The 17,197-nt window shown below is 31.9% G+C and overlaps 1 protein-coding gene across 1 annotated transcript; it reads right to left on the bottom strand.

Moving 5' to 3' along the window:
* Positions 1-3,669: 3,669 nt before the first annotated feature.
* On the bottom strand, positions 3,670-9,114 carry LOC127108069 (uncharacterized). The gene is made up of 3 exons (XM_051045440.1): positions 8,833-9,114; positions 7,252-7,343; positions 3,670-4,051 (listed from the first exon to the last, which is right to left on the bottom strand). Exons 1-3 carry the CDS (start codon positions 9,112-9,114, stop codon positions 3,670-3,672), a joined length of 756 nt encoding a protein of 251 aa, XP_050901397.1.
* Between the last annotated feature and the right edge of the window lie 8,083 nt (positions 9,115-17,197).

Here is a 17,197-nt window from a genome sequence, read left to right as displayed (position 1 = left end):
AGAAAAACCCTAATCAAATAATAATAATAATTAGAGAAAATAAATAAAACAAAAGTTAAAAAATAATTTTTTACTTTTCCAACTTTTTAGGCATCCACTACACTAAAGACATGTGGCCATTATCTTAAACTAGCGTTCAGACCGACACTCTCTGACAATTTTTTTTCATTTCACTAACGTGTGTATATCTTTTATGATGTTTTTCACATACGTCATGTTAAAAAGAATATTACTTGAACACATTTCATAAAAATAAAATTAAGATGATATATATTCACTTTTAACATGTTTTAGTAAATTATGACTTAAATTTTAGAAATCAACATTAAAAAAGGCGAAACCTCTCTCTCTCTCTCTTATATTGAAAGTAAATATTTATCATCTTAATTATAAATAAATAAATATTCCTATCTTTTCCAACCAATTTTATCTGTTGCATTATTAAATTTCTCTCTATTTTCATTTGATTATTTATTTTTATTTTCTAATTTTTTTCTAAATCTCTTATTTTCCTTTCCTTTCACACTATTGACCAACATTATAAAGAACAACCACAAAAATGTTGCAAATGTAATCGGTATTTAATTCACTTGCAATAGAGTATCAGATGCTACGGTGGCCAATAAATGAATGAAACATCATTAAAAAAAGAAAGTATTTGCATATAATGTTTTGATAATCATGAAAATAAATAAATACTAGTACATATCTAGTGTTATAAGAAAAACACCTGATAGTCAACAAATCCAAAAACTATCATCTTCTGCACCGCCATATCTAGAAAAACTCATATTCTACACCCCATTTCTCGAAAAACATGTCAAAATAAGAAATGATCAAATAAACTTCAACGTCCCAAGTCTTGCTCGACCCTACCAGTCTCAATTGAGAAGCTAACATTAAATTTTTGAAAGACGGTAATAAACTTCTAAGTCACTAAATCCAATACTAAGAACATGCAATTTTTTCTTCTTTTTCCCTTTCATTCTCTCTCTAAATTTTTAATTTTAGTTTTGTTTTTGATGAGTGTGTTGTGTAGGGTACTCATGATAATAGTATTTGTTTTAATTAAATTAAATAAGGAAGTTGAATATTTTGATTGGTAACAGTAATCCATAAATAATGGGTTGGTTGGAATAAAGGTATAATTGGAATGAAAATATATCACTTCAAAATAGCATGTCATAGGTTCTCTGAAATACTTCAGTATTATCAGAGTCTCTTTATTTTTTTATTCAATTAGGGTGTGTATTTCTTGTATGATTTTTGTTTTTACGTATATCCTCCGAAAAGAATATTATTTGGACAATATTATTAGAAATAAAAGTAAGATGATAAAATTTTAAGTTAAAGTCCAAATAAAAACATTGTTCTAGAAACCAATTTAATAATGCAAATGACATATTATAATAAATAAAAATCATATTGTACTTCTAAGTTGTTAAATTCAAAATTATTTTAAATTGTTTCCTATTTTTTTTCTTAGCGTCGTATCTCTCATATTATTTATCTTAATTTATAATCTCTCTCCCCGTCTTTTTAGTATGCACACATGTAAAAATATAAACTATATCAACACAAATTAATATTTTATATTAAAAATTTTACAATTGTTTAAAATTTTCTATCCATAAATCTATTTCGATTTTTAACTAAATAGAAAAGAAAGACGGAAAATTGTATGAATCAGAATCAAATATGAATATGAAGGATTCAACTAGATAGACAGATTATTTTTGTACAATTTTGATATCCAAAGAAAAATACAAATCCAATGTTCTAAAATTTAGAAATCTCCAAAATCTCTCCAAATTTCCACTTCTTCCAAATTCACAAGTCTCTTTTACTAGAGAAACTCTTCAATTCTGTCAGAAATCCATTTTAACCTTGAATTCGTCAACAAAATTAAATCAAAGAAACTCCTAGTTTTCAACTCCATACGGCATAACACAAGTGCCTTTTTTTTAATAAGAGTGTTCTCTTAGGTAAAAACTTATATGTGTTTCTCTTTTATTGTTTTTTATTATATATATATATATATATATATATTAAAAAGATCTTTTATAAAAAAAATAGTGGTAGTTAGTTACTTTATTTTACTACGCTTTTATTCAGAGTGTTGTAACAAGTTAGTACATTAGATAACGGAGTTTTTTCATGCCTTGCCCCACTATTGAAATTTTTTTTTCAATATACTCCATTTTGGAAAAAAAAAATCCCAATCTAATTGTTATATTATTATTAAATAGTAAATAATTATATTTGAAATAGTAAATAATTATAGTTTTTCATTAATTGTTTATTTAATGATAATAAGGAAATATAATTGTTTTTCATTAATTGTTTTTCATTAATTGTTTTTCATTAATTGTTTTTAAATATTAATTCTATATTAATTCTATATTTCATTAAATATTAATTTTATATTTAATGATAATAAGGAAATTGTTATATTATTATTAAATAGTAAATAATTATATTTGAAATAGTAAATAATTATAGTTTTTAATTGATTTAATTATATAATTGTAGTTATAGTTTTTAATTGATTTAATTGATATAATTGTGATAATTATAGTTTTTAATTGATATAATTGTGATAATTTTTAATTGATTTAAATAAATTGTAAATAATTATAGTTTTTACAAGGAAACTCGGTCATTGTAAATAAATTAAAAATAATTTTTTTATTATCAATAAAAACTATAATTATTTACAATTTATTTAAATCAATTAAAAATTATTACAATTATATCAATTAAAAACTATAATTATCACAATTATATCAATTAAATCAATTTAAAACTATAACTACAATTATATAATTAAATCAATTAAAAACTATAATTATTTACTATTTCAAATATAATTATTTACTATTTAATAATAATATCACAATTTCCTTATTATCATTAAATATAGAATTAATATTTAATGAAATATATAATTAATATTTAAAAACAATTAATGATAAACAATTAATGAAAAATATATTTCCTTATAATCATTAAATAAACAATTAATATAGAATTAAAAAAAAATGAAATTCTTCAACACCTCGTCACTTCAAGTGACGAGCCTACAAAGCAAAAAAAATTCAACATCCCCTTGTCACTTCAAGTGACGAGCCCAACTGAAAAATGGGATAGATTGGAATTTTTTTTTAAGAATGGGATATATTGGGAAAAAAAATTCAAAAGAAGGGCATTTCAAGCAAAAACTCTAGATAACGTTTCTATTCAAAGCATTATCAAAGATGTACATGCTTTTAACCCCACTTTATAGATATAAGCATTGTTAAAAGAGTAATATTATTTCATTGTAGTAGTATGATATCTTGAAGTAGTTTGTGTATACATTTTTTTCTAAAACTAATCAATTCTCGAGTATGAAAGGTGAAATGTAAAGTGAGATAAAATAGTACATGAAAACAATAATATTTTCTTCTTATTGATAACGTACCAAAAGAGCAATACAAGTCTCACAACAAAGACATAATAATTAATGAAAGAGAACAGTAAGAAAAGTGTAATAAACAAACATATAAGCAGTAAGAAATGTCTTATTTAGGATATGTGACATACTATACATAGCATGACTCATAAGGCCTTGCTATTAATTATAGTATGTATGACCTGCTTGGTAGGAAGCTAGTGAGCGACCACTCTTTAGTAATCACTTTTAGTAAGGAGTTTTTGAAGGTCTACCTCAAGTGAATATGTGGGGGTTGATGCATTAGCATCCCAAACAAAAACTCCAGCTAGTGATGCACGGTTGATGAGGATTGAGCATCCACCAACAAAGAGATCCTGATTCCTCGTAGTTGGTGGAATACTCATTTCGGTGTTGACTCCTGCCAGGAGTTTATAGGGAGTACCGTAATCAGAAACTAGTTGATAAAAGAGATCTACAAAGTCATCTGTTGATTTAAAAAACTGATTGTAGAACTTGTAGTCAATCCAGTCAATATTGTCTTGGTTGTCGCGATACAATTTGAGGTAGTGGGATCGGAGACGCTCTGTTGGAGCAATGGACACGACATTCATGGATCTGGATGTTGTAATTTATTAAATACAAGTGTATTTCAAAATGACAAATGATTGAAATGAGTTAATGCTAATAAATGCATGAGATAAATCTTCATGAATTTTGAATTTTGAATTTTGAATTTTGAATTTTGAATTCGGAGATTGTAACTCTTCATGAGATGTTGCAAAGGCGAAACCATGCAACTGTTGGTGAAATATGCTGCAGGCCAACCATTATGATTATTGGAAAAGGACATTGCTTCACCAAGGGTCGCTACCTTGTGAAACAATATCAACATGGCCTATAAAAGCACAAATCCGGATTCAGAATACAACACACAAAATCCGAAAAATTCTCTAAATAATTTCAGACGCTCTTCGCTGCATTCGGGTTTTCGCCGGTCTTGCGCAAACTCGATAAGGCTGAATTATCCTGGGTATTCCTGCATCAGAACTCTAAGACAATCGAGAGTGCTTGAAATACTATAAGGAAAGTGTTGCCTTCACGATTCAAGCCGGGATCCCTTTAATCTTTCCGAAATTTCTAACAGTCTTATAGTATCTCAAATCATGGCCACCGACGCTTCAGTTTCAAGCATCAAAAAGAAAAACTCAAGAAAGAACACAAGAATCGGTATTACAAAATCTGATATGATTTTATTATTCTTCATATTAATTAGAGCACCGTGAAAATCATGATATCAAGATCTAAATATAAAAGTGTTCTATCAATTAGGATCAGAGTCAGATTATTGATATTGTGATTTTTTGATAATACCTAATTGATATGATTTTGAATTAGAAAGAAATTTAATAACTATAGTATTACTTAATTTAATAGTTTTCATGATACGAAATCTGAAAAGGCAATATCCGTATCATGATTTTTTATTTGTTGGACAAATTATTACATATTGATGGTTGAATGATATGCATCTGACAATACATGAATAAATCATGATTACGCAATTATATTATACTTGATTTTGTAACCTATTTTCTATATGAATAGAAATTGAAGGGTCTTGGACATAATAGGAAGAAATATGTACATTTCCATATTGGTATTGTAAATAATAGAAAAGTTTTCATTCCAGTATGGGATATGGAATTCATGATATGTAAATTTGTTCCATGATAAAAGTGCATGACAATATGTTGTTTTACTTTAAGAAATAGAGAAACATGTTATGCCCTTTGAAGGAAACGGAATTATATATACAGTTTTAAAAGGTTTTACAATATAAACATATAATGGGTTCTATGTTGTCTTCTTCCGGCATATTGATTGTCATACGGTGTCTTATTTTGGTGAACATATAAATACTACTTATTGTATGTATATTATATGTATGTTGCATAACAATTCAAGTTGGTATGAATTTTTTTTTTTAAAATACAGGATGTTCCTTTGTTTATTTTTAAAATTAATTTGTATAAAGGATAATTTGTGATTCAATAAGGTATATAAAGATCATTCAAAGATGAATCATGACTTATATAAATTTTTGAATTTGAAGTCTAATGTGACTATTGAATTCTAAGATATGAAAATTTTGAAAACCTTATCACAAAGAATAAGGAATTTGATATTCCTACAATGAAGACCCTAGTGAGGAGGGTTCTCCACATATTGTTGAAACACAAACCAGAGTTTCTTCATGGATTGCTGAAACATAATCCTAAATTAGAATAAGAAAGAGAGTCTGAAAGGCTAAGGATCTAGGATCAAACAAAATTGATAATCAATTTATTTCTTTTATCTAATGGAAGGAAATAGTAAGAATTTTGTTCTTAAGATTCTGATTATTCTTCAAGTGGAAGATGATCCTATGACTTATAAGGAAGGAATCAACAACTTCAAGGGACTCATCTTATTTAGAAGGAAGTATCATAGTGTGATGGTACACTAAACACCTATAAGTCTAGATTAATGATCAATGGTGTTTTAAACAAAAAAAAATGTTTTTATCATTTGATACATATGCACTAATAGCAATCACAACAAAATTAGAGCATTGTTTGCATTAGCTTCTTTGCATGACTTTATAGTTCATCAAATGGATGTCAAAATGAAATTTCAATATGGAGATCTTGATGACGAGATTTACATGAATCAACCATAAGGTTATGAATAAATGGTATGAAAGCTTGTCAAATCCTTGTATGAATTAAAACAAGCACTGAAACAATGACATCAAAAGTTTGACAATGTCATAGTAAGATTCACCAATTAATTAGGGGAGACACACAACTTAGGAGGAGACAATATTTTGTCATCATCAAAAGGGGGGAGATTGTGAGGAATAAATCTTATATCTAGTTCAATTTTGATGAAGACAAAGATTATCAAAGGAGAAAAGGTTCAAAAGGTTCATGCACATCAATGATGAAGTTGAATAAGAAGGTTGAACATAGAAATTCAAGTGAAGATTTGAGACAAATGAACATAACTAAGGTACTCGTTGAAATTTATATTATACTAATTTAAATTGCTCATAATTCCATTTCTCACTTCATCTAAAAACCTTCTTATATAATCATGCATGATTATCTAAAAACATTATTCATCTAATTCTTGTTACAAGTGTTTGTACACAAAGTTGTGTGAGAATATTGTGATATTCACTCGTATTCATATTGATTATATGATTGATCATTAGCAACAAGATGAATGAAATTTTAGAAACAAATAGGTTTCAAACTTTCATAATCTTGGACTAGTTGACACACTTTTGGGGATTAAAGTAAAGTGAAATAGTGGGGGTTGTGAACTTAGTGAAACACATTATGTTGAGAAAGTACTTGACAAGTTCAAACACTTACATTTCAAGAAATAAACACTCAATTCGATCCTAGTGTCAAACTTCAAAAGAACAATGGGAGAACTGTGGCACAACTGGAATATGTAAGTGCAATTGGATGTCTAATGTACTTAATGCAATGCACCAGACCTGACATAGCTTTTGCAGTTAGTAAGATGAGTAGATTTACTAGCAATCCAAATGATGAACATTGGAAGGCCATAACTAGGATTTTCGGATATTTGTTAAAGACCAAAAATCTTGGCCTTCATTATGGTAAGTTTTCTGCCGTACTAGAAGGATATACCGACGCAAGTTGGATATCAAGTGTTGGAGATTATAAATCTACAACTGGGTGGATATTCACATTAGTTGGAGGTGCGATTTCTTGGAAAATCAAGAAACAAACATGCATTACTCTCTCAACCATGGAATCAGAGTTTGTGGCTCTTGCGTCTGCTGGACAAGAAGCAGAATGGTTGAGGGACCTCTTATTGGAGGTTCCGTTAGCTAAAGACAATGTTTCAAAAGTATTGATACATTGTGATAGTCAAGCCACCCTGGCTAGAGCGTTCAGTGAAGTGTACAATGGAAAGTCTAGACACATAGGTCTCAGACACTCTCTCGTGAAAAAATGATAAAGGATGGGATCATTTCACTAACATATATACAAACAAGCTATAATTTGACTGATCCATTTACTAAACCACTGGCCAGAGATTTAGTAAAGACTACCTCGAAAGAGTATGGGATTAAAACTCCTTGAATAAGGGTTCCGACAATGATAGCAACCCAATCTGAAGTTAACACATCTTAACCTAAGATTCAATGGGTAACAACAAGTCGTTGATTCGAAAGGTTATGCAACATTCCGCGATAATGTTGACGATTACAAACTGAGGGTTGAGTTTTCAAAGAAACTCTTAATGAAGTTCTATATCAAGGAGGATACGTATCTCAAGAAATAGATACGAATTGAACTTCACCTATATAAACTTCAAGATGGTGCCGTCTTAAGGTAAGAGTTGGAGTTTCTCTCATGAAAAGTTCATGAAAACAGGAAAGCACATGGCCATAAATAGTGCTAGGCGAGATATGTAGGCGAAGAACCTCTAAAAGTGTGTGTATAGCAACGCCGATCTGATCACATGAGATAATGGTTCAAAGCATAGCTACCTAATGTTCCGATTAGGCTTTGCGTTGTCTTTACTAAGGTTAAGTTCAAATTGAAAGATACCTAATTGTATTAACACTTTTTGCTTTCTATATTCTGGAATTGGAATTGTCATTATTAGAACAAGTGGGGGATTGTTGTAATTTATTAAATACAAGTGTGTTCCAAAATGACAAATGATGGAAGTGAGTTAATGCTAATAAATGCATGAGATAAATCTTCATGAATTTTGAATTTTGAATTTTGAATTCGGAGATTGTAACTCTTCATGAGATGTTGCAAAGGCGAAACCATGCAACTGCTGGTGAAATATGTTGCAGGCCAACCATTATGATTATTGGAAAAGGACATTGCTTCACCAAGGGTCGCTACCTTGTGAAACAATATTAACATGGCCTATAAAAGCATAAATCTGGATTCAGAATACAACACACAAAATCCGAAAAATCCTCTAAATAATTCCAGACGCTCTTTGTTGCATTCGGGTTTTCGCCGGTCTTGCGCAAACTCGATAAGGCTGAATTATCCTGGGTATTCCTGCATCAGAACTCTAAGACAATCGAGAGTGCTTGAAATACTATAAGGAAAGTGTTGCGTTCACGATTCAAGCATGGATCCCTTTAATCTTTCCGAAATTTCTAACAGTCTTATAATATCTCAAATCATGGCCACCGACGCTTCAATTTCAAGCATCAAAAAGAAAAACTCAAGAAAGAACACAAGAATCGGTATTACGAAATCTGATATGATTTTATTATTCTTCATATTAATTAGAGCACCATAAAAATCATGATATCAAGATCTAAATATAAAAGTTTTCTATCAATTAGGATCCTCCTTGAGTTGTTTTATGATTTCCCCTATCCAGTTGGAAAAGTCATCCACACTAGAAGAGATGTGTTCATAGTTAATATCAATACCGTCAATTATGTTTTCATCGCTGGTTACTCCGTTCTCGTAGTCTAGGATGAGCTGTTCGATTGACGATTTGGCTTTCTTAATCCAGTCATCTTTGTTTATCGGGTCGAAATCATATCCAAAGCCAAGGCCTCCTATGCTTTTATTTATTAGTCTTCTTAATGTAATGCCTTTTCTATTGCTATGCATTATAATAAACTAGTACACCATTAAACAACACGACTAGACAATAACAAAGTATATGAATAACTCATGTAATATTCTAATAATGACATATTCTTACATATGCATACACTTGCCTATTCTTTTAATTAACTCTTTTTATTTGACAAATTTATTATAATTAGAATGAAGATTCATAAAATAAAAAATACTATATATGTCATCCTTTCCCTACACACTACGGTTGTTAGGGATTCATAAATTGAAATTATATTATGACACTACGCCAAATAAGGGAAAAGAGGATGCTTATTTTGGCCTATAACAGCGCTTTTAAGCGCCCTCTAATCTGGCGCTGGCATAGGTAAAGACAGCGCTTTGTTCTCCTGGAGAAAGCGCTGTCTAAAGTGGCCACATTATAGTGCGCTTTAAGAAAAAAGCGCCCTCTGGAGTGGTCCATACAGGGACACCTTAGAGGGCGCTTTCTGGTAAAAGCGCCCTCTAAAGTTGTCAGTGTAAAGTGTTTAGAGGACGCTTTCAGGAAAAAGCGCCCTCTAATGTTGTCATTGTAAAGTGTTTAGAGGGCGCTTTCAGGAAAAAGCGCCCTCTAAAGTTGTCAATGTAAAGTGTTTAGAGGGCGCTTTCAGGAAAAAGCGCCCTCTAAAGTTGTCATTGTAAAGTGTTTAGAGGGCGCTTTCAGGAAAAAGCGCCCTCTAAAGTTGTCAATGTAAAGTGTTTAGAGGGCGCTTTCAGGAAAAAGCGCCCTCTAAAGTTGTCAATGTAAAGTGTTTAGAGGGCGCTTTCTGGAAAAAGCACTCTCTAAAGTGTTAGTTATTTTAAAAAAATTTGTTTGAAAAACAGTGGATATATATTTAATTGGTAACCTGTTCGCATGCTGCAAAAGTGTAAAATTCATATTGACTTCATCCTTTAATCCAATGTTATACACCATTAATCCATTGATATATACAACATGAATCCATTTATATACAACATTAATCCTCCATATATACAACATTAATATATGATTCTTTGATCAACAATATACAACAACATATTCTCAAAGTACTACAATTAAGAGAATAAAACATAGCAACCAACACCCAGTGACCACTGTATCCAAAAGCTGTCTAGTAGTTCTAACCAATACTAAACAAAAACGCCCATCCACCCATGGTGGCAAACATGTTCTGTATATCCAAAAGCTGTCTAGTAGTTCTATCGCACATCCATACAAAATAAGGCTCAACCAAAACAACAGATGGCAGCATAAGTAGTCCCCTGCAAAAAGAACACGTCCAAATGCAAATAACACAGAACTGTCAAAAGGCGATTGAGCAACAAATAGTAAACAATGACATAAAGTTAAATGACATAGCTAATATTACCTGAATTCCTGCATGGCTGTTAAGGTAAAAATCAAATTCCCTAGGGTGACAAATGTCGGTGTCTACCACGGTTCCTTTGACAATTTAGAACAACAAAATCAGCAAAAAGTGATAAATTCAAATGATAATATATACCAGCTGCGTTGAGAAATATATTGAAAAAACCTGGCATAATTTTTCCACTTCTATCGGTCTCTTTGGGGTTGACAGGAAAGAGACGGGTGTGATGTCTCTTTTGGACCACTACAAAAGTAACTTTAGGTAGATACCCATCCTCTATTGAGACACAAGCCTGATGAAAAAAAATTAAAAATTAAACGCAGAGAATTTAGTGGTGTATTTTATGAACGACAAAGTATCAAGAAATCAACTTTGAGAAGTCCTAAATTCTGCCTACAATACAGGGCTGCAAAGTTGATGCAACAAAAAACATATAACAATATATGGTAAGTACCTGTATCTCCGACCATATTTTTTCTTTGCCAACCTTCAAGTCCGGACTTCTCCAATTATCACATGTAATCGGAATATGTTGTCGAACAAGGAAACCAATGTAACTTGCCAACATTGAACCCTTATCTTTTGAATATAGAATTGATATATGTTTAGATGGACATGTTCCATTGTCGTAGAGGGATACTTTCAAATATCCAGCATCATCTACGTAGAGGGACAATCTTGTGAATTTAGTGCAACCATCATACAAAGGTTTCTCTGCATCACTTACCAACCTCTCAAACATTTCGGGACAATCCTTAAGATCTTCTTCAAGTGCTTCTGCAATCTCTTCAACTCGATCACAATCGTATGTATCTGCGCCACTATAGTTTGAGGCATAGGTCGTACTATCCCCCGGTTCAACATTCTCGTTGCTTTTCTCACCATGCAAATTCCAACATGTATAACTTCGATCAATTCCATGCCTCATTAGATGCGATGTCAACTGAACTGCGTCAACCCGTTTCCCATAACAACAACCCAAGCAAGGACATATCATTCTACTGGGGTCTTCGGCGTGCGCAACGGCAAACTTAACGAATTCTGATACCCCATTCTCGTACTCTCTCGACAATCGATTGGAAGACATCCATGTATTATCCATTACTAATTAGAATAAACAAAAAACAATTTCAGAAGAGTTCAAACACATTCGGACCTAGGTTTCTAATGATATTGGTGTTGACACAAAATCAGATATTCATAGGTCGTATAACCCTAACTACTGGGTAATGTAGTCCCATTGCATGCGCTATCATGGTCACTAAAAACCAACCGTTAATTGCCTAATAAACCCAAACAAACGTAGGGCTTGAAATTTAACGCATGCGCTATCAAATTTAAAATGACTATGAATATTGAAACTATACAGGTTGAAACAAACGTAGCATAGACAACAATAACATAAAACTGAAATGGGGCAAAGCTAAAACAAAGCAAGAAATAGGGCAAAGCTAAAACGAAACAAACGTACCTTTGGTGCCAGAAGGAGGAAACGTCGTAGATCTAACAGAGGTGGAAGGAGAACGCCTTAGAACCCTAACGTGAAAAAGAATGAAAATAACAGAGAGTGAAATAACAAAACGCGCAGTATGTTATAATTTTAATGTTTACTAAAGGGGACCTTAGAGGGCGCTTGTGGAAAAAAAGCGCTCTCTAAGGTGCGCTGTCTATTGCTCCTTATTTTTTCGCTTCACTTTAGACAGCGCTTTTGTAATAAAGCGCCCTCTAAAGTGCGCTGTTGTACATGGACTTAGAGAGCGCTTTCTTAGAAGCGCCCTCTAAGGGTATCCTTAGAGGGCGCTTTCATAAACGCGCCCTCTATTGTTGTCCCTCCATTTCCTCATTATTTTTTCGCTTCACTTTAGAGGGCGCTTTTGTAATAAAGCGCCCTTTAAAGTGCGCTGTTGTACATGGACTTAGAGAGCGCTTTCTTAGAAGCGCCCTCTAAGGGTATCCTGAGAGGGCGCTTTCATAAACGCGCCCTCTATTGTTGTCCCTCCATTTCCTCATTATTTTTTTGCTTCACTTTAGAGGGCGCTTTGTTACAAAAGCGCTCTCTAAAGTGCGCTGTTGTACATGGACTTAGAGAGCGCTTTCTTAGAAGCGCCCTCTAAGGGTATCCTTAGAGGGCGCTTTCATAAACGCGCCCTCTATTGGTGTCCCTCCATTTCCTCATTATTTTTTTGCTTCACTTTAGAGGGCGCTTTGTTTCAAAAGCGCCCTCTAAAGTGCGCTGTCTATTCCTCCTTATTTTTCTCTTCACTTTAGAGTGCGCTTCTTTAAGAAAGCGCCCTCTAAGGTGCGCTGTCTATTCCAGTTTTTGGCGTAGTGTGAAATCGTACTATGATAATTCATGCTGCAATAAGACCTAAACATCCAAGTGTATAATATTTGATTTATTTGTTTTACTAAATAATATCTGATTTATTTATTTATTTAAAGCAAATAGAAAGTATAGAAACTGCAAAGGAATGAGAAAACACCAAAACACAAAGTTCTACATGAAAAGCATAAAAAAATACTCCATCCCAAGAACAAAAGCTTCTCAGACCGCTATTTGTCTAGACATAAGATAGAGTTTTCTAACTAAGCAGTAAAAAGTATAGAGTTGTCAACAAACCTAACAAAATACAATTTTGAAGCTAAGAAAATGCTCTTTCTTCCGCATCCTTCCCGAAAATTCAATTTCATAATATAATTTATCTTAGTTAATAGACTGGATCAAATTCTTATATTGGATAGTATATGATTCGTTTGGTCGAGTTCAACTGAAAATTTTAAGTCAATCGAAAACCGAACTATCAAGCCCAAATAAGTTTTTTATATATATTATATTTAAGAATATTACAAGGACGACCCATTTAAACAAACTTAAACCGTAACACTTTCCATATACATTCCAAACTATTTCTTTCTTCTCTCACTCAGACTCATTATTAGAAACCCTAATTCCCTTCTATCTCACTCTGTCTTCATCCATTTTCACATATCTATGTGGTTGTTTCCTTTACTCACAACCCCTCGTTTCACCTCTGCCACTCTCTCATCGCTACTCACCACCAACTCATCTGCATTGTCAACTCATTTTTATGTTTTATTAATGGAAATATAATATATTAAAAAAATAAGAATAAATATCAGCATAAGGCACAAGTGTGAGGGCAAAGGTTCTTAGTCCTTATTTTAATGATGTCAAACCTTTTAGTAGCTCATACTGTGTACTTTAGACGGTGTCATCATATCGTAAAGTGCATTCATTCTTTAATATGCTCAAAGTATCAATTCAATATGTCTATGCATATAAGAGCATCTCATATATGTCAATATTGCACTTGATCATTGTTGGTACCTTAGATCCATAAGAGAATGGTTTGGATTGATCAAAATACATCTTAAAAACTCATTTTTGACAATTTAAAATCTTTGAGTCGACTCATGCTTTGCAGCGATCGACTCATTCATGCATGTTATTTTCTTTGTAACTCTCAGATCTGAACAGGTAGAGTCTTTGAGTCGACTCATTTCTGAAAAAACAAGATGAGTCGACTCATATCCTGTTTGAGTTGACTCATAACCTATTTTATTTGAATTGTGTTGTTGCGGGTCTGAACAGGTCGAGTCATAGGTCGACTCATTTCTGGAAAAAACAAGATGAGTCGGCTCATCTCCATTGTTTGAGTCGACTCATAACCTATTTTATTTGAATTGTGTTGCTGCGGGTCTGAACAGGTAGAGACCCTAGTGTGAACATGTTGAGTGGTCGCTGATCTCACTCATTTTTCTATTGTGTGTTTATGCTAAAAAATTCAGTTGTGTTTTTCTCTTGGTCCATACATCATATATATATATATATATATATATATATATATATATATATATATATATATATATATATATATATATATATATATATATATATATATATATATATATATATATATATATATATATATATATATATATATATATATATATATATATATATATATTCTTGGGTCTCTTTTTCATAAAATAACAAGAAAAGTGAAAGATATACACTAAAGTTCCTCTTCATCTTTATTCTCCATTGCATGTTTCAACAACTACACATAACAATTTTTGTTGATCATAGTGCATTGTTGTGGTGATAACGTCCAAATAGGATTGTGTATCTTGATTTGGGTAGAGGTTTTTAGTGGATTTTTCTTGAATAAAATTTTAGGATTTTGTCCTTCAAGATTTGGGGTTTTTGCACAAATCTTTATTTCATAGGTTCAACCGAGTGAAAGGTTTGAAGAATGGTGGGTTCATTCGAACGAGTGACGGTAACCAGAGGATTGTGAAGAAAGGTTTGGGTTCAAGCGTGTCACAATTGAAATCAGCCGAGCTAAAGTTTTGGAGAACTTGGAGTTCTTGCAATAAGGTAGCTACAATCGGATGTTTCACGCATATCCAATAGAAATTAGCCGAGTTAGAGTTTTGGAGAACTTGGAATTCTTGGAATAAGGTAACTACAATCGGAGGTTTGTTCGAAATGTTTGAAGTACTTGGTTCAACTACAATCAAGGGGAGAGAAGTGAATAGGATCTACAACAACACTTATGTTTGTTTGGTGGTGTTTATTTCTTCTCTTGTATAAACTTTGCAATTGATAATAAATATCTAAATTCTAGTTTTAGAATTGGGGACAGACGTATCCCAAACGAGGACGAAAGGGGAACTGCCTAGACAAATTTGGTGTTGTTCTCTCTTTCTCTAACTCTTTAATTTCTGTATAAATTGAATCTTGTGTGAAACTAATTGGAAACTTCATCTCGCTTAATTTCTAATTTATGATACATGCTTTGAGTTCTAACAAATGCAATTTTTGTTTTTTTTTTCTTTAAAAGTGTCACTTTTCTTATCATTTAAGATTTTATTTTATTATTAAATATTTTATTCTTTCTGTTTCTCAAATAACTCAGAGGTATGATACATAGATTTTACTATAAAATGATTCTTTCATTAAGTTTTAAACCTATCTCACAAGTTCAACCGCTCCATATTCTTAAACATCGGTCTGTCAGATGGATTGTGAGACATATTTTTTGTTTGTTTTGTGTTGTTTTTCTTCTTACACCAACCTTTAACAAATCATTTTTTTTATTATTGCAATCTATCTCTCGTAATGATGTTGTTGTTGTACTTTTAGTTGTTTACGTCAATGTTTTATGGAATAATTTTCCAATGTCGTTAATCAAAAAAGACTTTTTATAATATATATTTATTTCTTCGATTGACAACATTGAGAAATTTATTCTTAATCATATTGCAACACACACAAAAATTGATGAATGGTAAAAAATCGAAAAAGGAAATAATACATGTTACTTCAATTGTTTTTTATTCACCATTTTTTTTGACAATAGAAGTAATATATCACCTCAGTTCTTTTAGAAACCGTGGTTAAAAGTATCAAATTTCTTGTAACTTTTATTTAAAAAGAAAAACTTTTTATCTCGGGTGTTAAGTCATAACCGAAGGGAAAAAGAATCGTGTTTATTGAGTTTCTTCGCAGTGCTTAAACAAATCTTCGTCGGCTATTTAGTGAGTATCAACGCTTAAGACATTATCATTATTGATCCGCGTGAAATTTAAAAGATATTCATTCAGAAGGCTCATGCCACATTATAAAAACATTATGAATATAAATTTTTTATCACTAAACGTGTAGGTCGAGATCCATGGTCTTTTTAAGATACCTCATAACTCGCTTAATAGCTTGTTAGTGCTCATTACTCGGTCTACTCATAAACCTGCACAACACTCCTACGAGATATGCAATGTCGGGTCTAATACAATCATGTTTTTAGGAGAATAAACAACACTAAAAGGTTGACTTCCTTGTTTTCAGTCAAGGAGATCCTAAAACGATTGATTGAAGTGTCTGTTATGTATTTCTTGTCTCTTGTTCACTTTTCTTTACCCTTCAAACAGTCTCCTATTTACAGGTTCCAATCTTATACTCATTCTCTTTATTTTACTCCTCACATCCTTCATAAATACATCTTTCAGTAACGCCTGCCATCTATAATTTCTATGTATCATCCACGTATTTAATAATTCTAACTCTTCTGTCATAATACATCATCTTATAACCGTCTCTTGTGACCCTTCAAGTGACATTTTAGCCTTGTCATCGGACCTGATTTGTATGATTAAGGTCGTTCTCGACTGATTTTAATATTCCTAATTGGACTCCAATTTATGGATATGACTATCCGACTTGTTAGCCTCATCGTACTCGAATGTCACACCAACTCGCCTTCAAAGAACTGATGTTCACAATAGACTTCGTTGATCTTATACCTCGCCTGATCAAACTAACTTTCCGGGTGTACAATGTGCTTCAAATCATCAAAGGAAATACGTATTTTTTTAACACTGTGAATGATTTTGTGGGAAAAAAGATTTATAGGTGTTAGAGATTAAGCACAAAAGATAGTGAAAAATCATTCTTTTTTCAAGTCCTAAACACTTGTGTTATTTGAGTCAAGTGAAAAAGTAATTTGGAACAAGATATACACTTATGAGAAACCCATTTCAACCATGAGTCAAGTTAAGATAAACCTGTGATTCGAATCATGCAATATTGTGTTTCAAGTCATGAACAAGTCATGTTTCGACTCAAACAAGGCAGGGGCTAACAATTATTTCATGATTTGACTCATGTAAAACTTGTGATACGAGTCACAGAGTTCCAT

The sequence above is a fragment of the Lathyrus oleraceus genome, chromosome 1, assembly GCF_024323335.1.
Source record: "Lathyrus oleraceus cultivar Zhongwan6 chromosome 1, CAAS_Psat_ZW6_1.0, whole genome shotgun sequence".
NCBI classification, from domain to species: Eukaryota; Viridiplantae; Streptophyta; class Magnoliopsida; order Fabales; family Fabaceae; genus Lathyrus; species Lathyrus oleraceus.
This window is presented reverse-complemented; position numbering and strand designations above follow the sequence as displayed.

Coding starts and splice junctions, on each gene's coding strand:
- LOC127108069 (XM_051045440.1), bottom strand. CDS start 9,114: ATGCATAGCAATAGAAAAGGCATTACATTAAGAAGACTAATAAATAAA. Junction 7,344..8,832: donor AACTCAAGGAGGATCCTAAT/TGATAGAAAACT, acceptor CATTGTCTTTAG/CTAACGGAACCTCCAATAAG. Junction 4,052..7,251: donor CTGATTCCATGGTTGAGAGA/GTAATGCATGTT, acceptor TACAACATCCAG/ATCCATGAATGTCGTGTCCA.